This window comes from Canis lupus, chromosome 17, assembly GCF_011100685.1.
Source record: "Canis lupus familiaris isolate Mischka breed German Shepherd chromosome 17, alternate assembly UU_Cfam_GSD_1.0, whole genome shotgun sequence".
Classification (NCBI taxonomy): domain Eukaryota; kingdom Metazoa; phylum Chordata; class Mammalia; order Carnivora; family Canidae; genus Canis; species Canis lupus.
The window spans coordinates 54,059,333-54,069,224 of NC_049238.1; the positions used below are offsets into that span (position 1 = coordinate 54,059,333).

A 9,892-nucleotide genomic window follows, 5' to 3' on the forward strand; every position below is an offset into this window, starting at 1 on the left:
CTCATCCTGTGTCAGGTACATGACAGGCAAGGGGATGAGTCCCTGTTCTCACAGAACCTACATTTTAGCTCAAAATAAGACACATTTTTAAAAAGGTAATTCCGCCCAGTAAGAAGTGAAGATGAGGTGTACCTATTAGTTGTTAAATGTGGTTTCTAATGTGTAGGACCTGCTTGTGTCAAAAAGAACATATGAATTTCCCCTCATAAGTCTGAAAACAAAATGTGAAGGGCAGGGATATAGCTCAGTCTTCTTAGAACTGGCTCTGTTGGCCCAGAAGGTATTCCCTAGCTCAACATCTCCCTTGTCTTTTTCAAGATCATTCCAGATGTTTTCCCTCATCCATGCAAACTTAATGATTCTTTCTACCTATTAATTTAAAATCTCTTTCCCTCCAATTTTTCCTAGGCTGTCTGTTATTGGCTGGTTATTTCCTAATTATTCCTCTGACCTGTTTTCTCTGGCTGCTGGCTGTGGTACTGGGGGTGACCATTTTGTCCAAACTGGGGTGTTACCAACAATTGGGCTGGGGTGAAAGGGTGATGGGTGGCCACCCCAACTGCAACCACTCTCATTCCCACTTCTTCTCACCTCTTCCATGTCCATACTCCCCAGGAAGGTAATGTTCCTGGTTTCCTGAGAATATGTGCTCAGTTCCTAGTCATATGCCTGACCCTTTATTTTATTTTATTTTTTTTTTTGCCTGACCCTTTAATCGTCAATTAGTTGAAACTAAATAAATGGGCAGACATCTCAGATAATAAACCCCTGGCTCTCCATGAATATATTAGTTCATAGGATATCTCACACACCAAAACCCCCAAGAACATCTGACAAAGAAATACTCACATGGTCATTTCTGTACTGTCCTCTGTAATAACTACAGTGTCTAGTATTATTAACCTCATGTGGCTATTTAAATTTAAATTAATTAAAATGAAGTAAATTAAAAATCCACTTCCTCATTCTCACTAGCCACACTTCAAGTGTTCATAGGTGCAGGCATCTAGTGGCTTCCATATTGGATAATGCAGTTACAGAACATTTCCAGCATTTCAGAATGTTCCAGTTGGCAGCACTGCTTTAAAGGAGCCTGTGTTCCCTCCACTTTGGGATTTATTATTACTATAGGCCCTTGTCCCACAGGGTCTTTACATTCCCTTCCTAAAACTTTACTAATGTTTCCCCCTTTTTTATGCCTTTCAGGAATGTTGGACTTGGAACTTGTTCTATGTTCTCCCGAATCGGTGGGATTATTGCTCCCTTCATCCCCTCACTGGTTGGTTTGTACCTCCTGGTTTTGTTTTTCTAGATTCTCTGCTTTGGAAATGCTTGTGCTTTTGAGTAGAAAGTGGTAATAGGGGTACCTGGGTGGCTCAATTGGTCAAGCATCTGCCTTTGGCTCAGGTCATATCCTAGGGTCCTAGGATCGGGCCCCACATCAGGCTCCCTGCTCAGCGAGGAGTTGGCTTCTCCCTCTGCCTCTCCCACTGCTTCTGCTCTCTTTCAAATAAATAAATATTATACATTCTTTAAAAAAAAAAAAAAAAGGAAAGAAAGTAGTAATGAACAGCTGCTACTTAAGATCAACCTGACCAAGTGTAAACCTTATATCTTTTAGATTACGTATCCCTCAGGGCAGATGAGGTGTTACCCAGGATGCTTTTACCCTGAAGGCTCTGAGTGGTTGCTTATCTACATTCATTGTGGAGAGTTAGCAACAGCCAGCTTGCCCCCTCCTAGGAAGTCACCATTCATAAGTTAATCAATTAGTGAATGTTTATTAAGCTTCTACTGTGTGCTGGGCCCTGTGTTGAGCTCTTCAGCACACATCATCTCGTGTAAGCTTCACAATAACCATGTGAGGTGGGCATTGGTATTACCCTTTATTAAACATGAGAAATTCTTTCAGAAACAGGTCAAGTAACTTGCCCAAAGGCACACCACTCAGAAAAGAAAATTGGAAAAGAAACATGCCTGACAGTGTGTCTATTAAGAGTTTTTAGCATTTTCTAAATTTCATAGTCAAAAGAAAGGGGATAGACTTAATGGCAGCCCTTAAAGTCCTTCCAGTCTTGAAAGGTTCGGATTCAGAGATGGAATCCATGGAGCCCCTGCGCCTGTCTCTGCTTGGTCCGATCTGTGGCCCTTGCAGCCAGAGTTCATCAAAGGGTGACTAGATTTGCTGTGTAGACAACTGTTCTCCCCACTTCCTAGCAATGCTGGCAGGTTGGGTCCAAGGACCCGGGGAGGGGAGGTTCCCACAGGACCAGCCAAGAGGGTCCTTGGCTTCCTGCAACATGAAAATCAAATGTGAGCCAGCAGGAAGTGAAAGCAGAGTTTATCGAAGATCTAGAGAGAGCAGATACAGATGGAGTGACTGGGAGGCTCAGAAAGGAAAGGAGGGAGTCTCATCTTTGTTCAGGGGGCTGGAGGTGGTCTGGTGTACGTGTCCTCTGAGGCATCCAGGGACTGGTTAGAACCGAAGACAAGGGCCCCAGTGTTATTCCTTGGAGCCAGGGGGTCTTGGTGTGGAGATGTCTAGATGTCTAGCTCCCAGTAGTCTGGAATGCGCATCTGATAGCTTCAACTGGTCATTCTCACCTGGTCCTTCCTTAGACGTTATCTGTTCTAGAGAAATCATTAAGTGTTGGCCCCTTACAAGTAGGACCTATGCTATTTGCATTATAAGACCTGTGTCAATCGGAGAAGGACAAACATTATATGGTCTCATTCATTTGGGGAATATAAAAAATAGTGAAAGGGAATAAAGGGGAAAGGAGAAAAAATGAGTGGGAAATAGCAGAAAGGGAGACAGAACATGAGAGACTCCTAACTCTGGGAAACGAACTAGGGGTGGTGGATGGGGAGGTGGGTGGGGGGTGGGGGTGACTGGGTGATGGGCACTGAGGGGGGCACTTGATGGGATGAGCACTGGGTATTATTCTATATGTTGGCAAATTGAGCACCAATAAAAAATAAAAATAAAAAAAAAATATATATATATATATATGAAGACCTGTGTGAAGTGGAGTGAGGGTGCAGGTCCTAGCAAGAAGAGAAGCCGGAAAAACAGCAAAGGGCAAAAACAGCTTTTTCTCTCATGGTGTCCCTTTGGTTTTCCTGTCTCACCAGTACAGAAGGATATCTCTGGAATGTCGCTGTAGCCTTTTCTTTCTTTCTGTCTTTGAGTTGCAGTGTACTTCCTTTATATAAGTATCTCTTTCCATGTTTCATGCCTAATTTTACACTATAAGACCATTCTCTAATATAAATTAGTTCCATTCTGCCAAGTGTGTCAGACATTAGGTGTTTAAATCTAAAGATCTGTGACTCTGGATGGTTCTCCCAGAACATTCAAATACCTAGTACTGTGTCTCTCTTCCTGCTCAGTTGAAAAGCGGTGAGAGTGCTGTGTCCCCCTTCCTCCAATGACACACCCACGGTGTTGGACCTCTGTGTGTGTGTGGGTTCCAGAGGTGAGACTCCCCCTGTCCACCTCCCCCGCCCTCCACCCGCCTTCTCCATCATCTCTTTACTTCTGAAAAATCAGCAACCCATTATCTGAGAGGATATCCTAACTAGTAGCGGTTCCGATCCACACAATGTGGAAGCCCAAGTGAGAAGATCATAAAGCTAAGCAACTCCTGTATAGGAATTCAAGAATATTAGCTCAGAAGGACCCTAGAGCAACACCCCAGTTGCTCTAGAGCAAGTTTTCTATGTTATCTTTGAACCTGTTTGTGTTTAAAGAAACAAATTTTCCTGAGAATGTCTTCTGGGTCTCAGAAACGATGTTGTATCACCATGTTCAGTTCAGGTTGTTTCCAGACCACATGGATATTCTAGGGCTCTTGAGGCTTTTCTTTTTTTTTTTTTTCGGGGGTGGAGAGTCCTACCTTTAACCCCTGCCCTTGAGGTATGATGCTGAAGCGGGAGAGCCAAGATTTTGTCTCATGGAGTCACAGAATGAATCTCACGGACAAAGGAGAGCAAGTAAAGTGATAAAGAGTTTTTATTAAGCAAGGGTACAGAAAAAAAAGCTCTCAGGAATGAGAGGGGTCCTCATGAGGTTGCCACTGAGGGCTTTTAGGGTTGGTCTTTTATTGAAAGCTAACCAGGGAACGTAAATCTTTTTAGTGTCTCCACCCACAGCACCTTTGTGTAAGGACTAGTGATAACATCTTTAATGCCTTACAGTTTTTTAGGGTTTGGTTATTCTTTGTTGGTCACAGATGACTGTCATAAAAAAGCACCCCCCCCTCAGATACCTAGGGCAACTTATCTCTTGTTTCCTTATACTTCCTCATTTTTGAGATTTCTGTGAGCCTGATCCTGCAGTCCCCTACCTATCCCTCCCTACTGCACCCCACCTGTCCCTTACTCGGTGCTAAGTGAGTCAGCCACCGTATATGGGATCCTTTCACTGATTCCAGTGTTGAGAACTTTAACATTTATCGTGAGTATTTGGGGTGTTGCCCAAGCCAAGAGTATGTGGAGATCCCTTGTCTTAGAAGTGAATCTCTAGCAGTGAAAGCAATACCTCCCTCCCCTACTGCTTCTGACCCGCATACCTTGGCTGCTTTCTGTGTACCCACTCCCACTTCTGCGTGCCTGAGCAGCCACTCCATGGCTTTCCAGGGTAATTCGCCATGGGGAGAGAAGTGGCTTGTAGTGGATTCTGGTGGGAAGGCATGAATTGGGTAGTAAACACAGCCATCCCTCGGTCATAAGACTGCTGATTGTCATGTGGCAGGAAACGGATACTAATTTTTTGTGTGTTTCTGTTCTGTTCCTTGCCCCCACAGAGGTATGTGCAGGGGTCTCTACCCTTCGTTGTCTTTGGAGCCACTGGCCTGACTTCGGGCCTCCTAAGTTTATTATTGCCAGAAACCCTTAACAGCCCATTGCTTGAGACTTTTTCTGACCTTCAGGTGTATTCGTATCGGAGGCTGGGGGAGGAAGCGTTATCTTTACAGACCTTGGATCCCCCACAGGTATGGCATAGTTCTTTTGATCATTCAGTTGTACCACTTGGATGATGATAGTTTTCTGGGTGTGGGGGAGAATGTTCTGGTTAGATTTAACAGAACTGAGCAAAACTGTTGAAAAACAAAGATACGGGATAAATAGCAGCTGGTTGGTTTAGAGGAACAAAGACAGCCAGTGAGTCATTTGCTCTCTGGCTTTCTTGGAACATGGCAGGGTAAATTCTTTGGAGAGTAGATGTCATGAAAGTGCGTTTGTCAGTTGAGTGTCAGATAATAATTTTCATTTTAGAAATGTCATGGCATCATGTGACCATCCTTTTCTCCTTTCCTGTCTCAGTCTGTTGACAAGGACAACACTTTAGGCAGTGAGAGTGAGGAAGAAGAGGAGTTTTTTGATGCCGATGAAGAAACCCAGATGATTAAATGAAGAGCCTCGGATTCCCCCTCCCAAACAGATGGTCTCCTTGTCTCTGGCCAAGGCAAGGTTTTCCAGGAAACCTAAGAGAGTGGTGGAAGTGCAGGCTTGAACATACGTGGAAGGTACTCAGCATGGGCTCATTTTTTCCAGGCACAGAGGAAGCTGGGGAAGGGATTTCATGAGAGAGAATATGACCATTCTGAGGGTACAGTCACTCTTTAGTCCAAAATTCTGGTTTATTTCTGAACCATGACTTCTGGCCAGAGAGCTCAAAAACACATGCCGGAGTGGAAAGCTAATTTGAAAAAAAAAAAAAAAAAGAAAGCTAATTTGTTTCTGGAAGTTTGATCATGTTGCTTATCCTTGATCATGACCTAAAGGCAGACATGTAAAATTTCTTCGCACTGCGAAGTGGGATAAGATAAACCATCCTTAAGATTTCATCCTAATACCATATTTGACGCCTCACCAGGAATCTCCTGAGCCAGACTGCTGTTCACCTTTCAGTTTTGTGCCAGAGGAGAAGCACTGAGAGGTGATTGATTAAATGTACCCCAAGGCCTCTGGCTTTCCCCTAACTGATGAAAGGTGGGCTGCCCCTTGGTTTGCAGGCTGAGGGTTGGCTTCACCTCCTGCCATTAGCTCCAGAGACGATCCCCTGGGAAAAACCAACTGTACCGATACGATTTTCTCAGAGCCAGAAGTGTGGCCGCAGAGCCCTCTTAACTCCCTTTGACATTCCACTTGTATCACGTCCTCAGTTCTGAGGTGCACCTCCAGGAGGTCCCACCTCAGATTCTAGTACCAGCAAGTAGCTTCAGAACTGTGCTCAGTAAGGAATGAAGTTCTTCTGTAAAGGTGGAGGGCAGTTACAAAGTGACACGTCAGACCCTTGAAGAGGTACAGCTTTTAGAAGGAATAAAAGGAAACCATCTGTCACGAGTTTTTGTTTGGTCTGTTTGGGCATTGTGCAGTGAGGGGCTTGGGCAACATTTAAGACCTTAAACACTTCCAATCCCAGATCAGTCCCTGCCTCTGGAGTCCGAGTGGAAAGCAAGTAATTTTGGAGGAAATATTGGTTTTTCATGAAGTACCACCAACTTTCAAATAAGTCTGCCACACTTCAACTTCCAAAACCATGTGCTGGAAGTATCTGTTTCCCTCAAAACTTGAACACTCTCTCAAAGTTGGAGTATTAGCCTGGAGTCAGCAAGCTTGCACAGCATGGCTTTGGGCCACTTTCCCAAGTGGGAACATTTCTGTGTCTTCAGGATTTCCCATTCTACTAACTCTCGCAGAAAAGGAAGTTGCATCGGAGATGAAGGGAAGACGTCATTGGGACTGCTTCTGGATGTCTTGTTGGCCTTGCCCCCCGTTGACTCTGACCCTACCTACCCCATCCCCTTCCACATCAGCCTCTTGGTTTGCACTCTGTCAGGCTGTACCTTTGTACCTGTTAAAGTATTTTTATGTCCTTTATGCCCTTGGCTATGTTTGGAGCTCTTCATAAATAGGGGCCATCTTTATTGCTGTTTGTTTCTATCTACTGTGCCCAGAAGAATATGGACTAGACACAGGAAAGACCTAATAAATATTACTGTTTCTAGACATGGAGAAAACTAGGGAACTCCTTGGAGTATCTTTTGTATAAATCCCAGGCAAATCTGACCCAAACCCCCAAACTGTGGAATCCTGCCTTTCTCTGGCAATTAGAGAGACCGTGCCCACCACCAGGGGAGGAAGAGATGAGGAACTTACAAGGACTCTTAGAAGCTCTTCTTAATGATCAGGAGTTAAAAATAAAGCAATGAACTAGCATATATGTGCTCTTTAGTCAGAGCGCTCTTTGCGTTCTAAGAGCAATACATCCCATTGCAGAAAATTTGGAAACCAGAAGTTAATAAATTTGTCACCCAGAGGCAGCCAGCGTGATAGCTTCATTCTAACTGAAGACCAGTTGGGAATCCATTTCTCTGTTGTCACTGGGGTTCTCTCTGTCTCTGGCTAAATAAATGAGGATTCCATTAGTTCCCTCCCTGGGTATCCTGCTTTCCCAGCTATGGGGTGGAAAAAAGGAAGGGGGGATACACATGTTGCTTACAAAGGCCAGGCAGGCCATCAGCTGCCCGTGTCTGTTGTGTCACTAATAAGGTACTTGTTTCTTTCTAGATGGTCTTTTGGCAAAGTTTCATAATTACTGTTTTTTCATCCTACCGCCTTTTATAAAGACAGATTGTTTTCCTTTTGATATTAAGTATTGAAGAATAGGATTGTAGAGAGTGTGTACATGTGTATATTTGCACTGATTAAATTCTTAGAAAGCTTTGAATTTATAGGTAACATAATTTGTGCAGATGATTTGTAAAAAGCATCCTTTTTACTTTTTTACTCTATTCAAAATTAAATGTTTTTCTCTTCAAAAGCAGCAAGAAAAATGTAAGACACATAAGAAACCCCCAGTTTCTAGAGTCAAAGGTCTTAAAACAGCTTGTCCAGAACCTTGGTACCACACTGATATGTTAAAAGAAACAGTGTTGAAGTTTCCTGATTTGGTGAGTTAAAACCATTGCCCATTGAAAATGCAGTATTTGTCATTTGGCTGCTTTCAAGCAATATAGATATTCTTTAGTATTTAAAAATGAACAAAGAGGGGCCCCTGGGTTGCTCAGTCGGTTAAGCATCTGCCTTTGGATCATCAGATCATGATCCTGGAGTCCTGTCATCAAGCCCTACATTGGGCTCCCTGCTCAGGGGGATGTCTGCTTCTCTCTCTTCCTCTGCCTACTGCTCCTGTTGTCTCTCTCACTGGCTCACTCTCTCATAAATAAATAAATAAATAAATAAATAAATAAATAAATAAATAAATAAATAAATAAGTTTTTTTTTTAAATGAGCAAAGAAAATACAACAAATAAGGAAATGAAAGTTTTAGGGACATTGCTTAAGTGATTTTAATCTAGGTAGGTATTTTTACCTACCTAGGTAGGTAGGTAGGTAGTGGAGGTCAATTTGATGAAGAAACTGTTAGTAGATTTATATTCTTAACAAGAACATGGAAATAATTGTCACTGGCAAATCAGAATTAAAGTACGGTTTTCCAATAGGACTTATTTTCCACTACAAATTCTTATTAAATCATTGGTTCTGGAATTTGAAAGATATCTATAAAGGATTTTTTAACTAAATAAAGTGCAGATATTTTGGCTTCCTATAATTTAGGAAAGAATCACAAATCATAGCCCTTTTTTGTTCTTAGAGAACGTGTCAGGATGTGTAGTGGCATCTTTGGCAAACTGGACAAGTATAGAATCTGCTAGAAATTATGGATGGTATGTGGTACAAGAACTGTAGCAAAGTAAGGGAGTCATGACAGGTAGGGCACAATAGGCAAGTATAAAAATATTTTTAGAGGGAGAAAAATGCAAAGATAATGGGTTGTCAGAAAATTCATCAACGTAGTATATTAAAGGAAAATGAACTTGTGATTACCTCAATATATATGTGAATATTATTTGGCAGAATTCACCTATTCAAAATAAAAGCTATTAGCAGATGAAACTTCCTTAGTAAAATAAGGGATATTGTAGTCCATGTGGTGAATTAGCACAGTGTCTCTGCACCTTCCTTAGGACCTTGGCCTTCAAACTTTCTTGATCATGACCCATAATAAGAAATGTTTATATATATATATATATATATATATATATATATATATATATGTATATATATTCTCTTTCTCTCACCCTTATATATATAATGTTTAAAATATTTTATATATCTGTGTATATATGTTTATGTATATATTTTTATGTATTTTATTTTATTTATATTGCATGTATTTTATGTATATATTTTATAATATATATATAAAAGAATATGTGTTGTTTTGGGATGCCTGGCTTAGTCGGTAGAGCATACAACTCTTGATCTCAGGGTTGGAAGTTCGAGTTCCACATTGGATGGAAAAGATACTTAAAAAAAAGAATAAATATTGTTTCATAGAAGTTCCATATATGTAGTATATAGTTTTATATATATATATTTTTTGGGGGGGGGTACCAAATTACTTTATTTGAAGGAATGATACAAATGAAAGAAATAGATGTTTTGGTACAACTTATAGAAAAGTATACATAAAACTTTAATGAAACAATATTCTTGCTAGGCACACTGATAACCTATATTCTGTTTTGGTTTTTTTTTTAAGATTTTTTATTTATTCATGAAAGACACAGAGAGAAAGGCAGAGACATAGGCAGAGAGAAGCAGGCTGTCCGCGGAGAACCTGATGTAGGACTCAATCCTAGGACCCTGGGATCATGCCCTGAGCTGAAGGCAGATGCTCAACCACTGAGCCACCCAGGTGTCCCCTATTTCATTTTCTTAAATACCATTTGTGATTTCATAACCCACTAATAGGTTGCCACCTATAGTGTGAAATCCACTGTTTACTACTGTGTACTGCAGAGGCTTTAAAGCTAAA

The 9,892-nt window shown here is 41.5% G+C and overlaps 1 protein-coding gene across 6 annotated transcripts in view; it reads left to right on the forward strand.

The window, feature by feature from the left end:
• Positions 1-7,738, forward strand: part of SLC22A15 (solute carrier family 22 member 15) — an 81,313-nt gene extending 73,575 nt beyond the window's left edge. For 2 of the 6 annotated variants that reach the window (XM_038561863.1, XM_038561866.1), the window contains 3 exons: positions 1,207-1,279; positions 4,809-4,997; positions 5,329-7,738. In XM_038561863.1, coding sequence (XP_038417791.1) covers positions 1,207-1,279; positions 4,809-4,997; positions 5,329-5,418 — 352 coding nt within the window. In that variant the 3' untranslated portion in view covers positions 5,419-7,738. Of the gene's footprint in view, positions 1-1,206; positions 1,284-3,393; positions 3,480-4,808; positions 4,998-5,328 lie in introns of those variants that run through there. The other 4 variants (XR_005372622.1, XM_038561865.1, XM_038561864.1 and 1 more) reach the window with 4 other exon arrangements.
• The last annotated feature ends 2,154 nt before the right edge of the window (positions 7,739-9,892 follow it).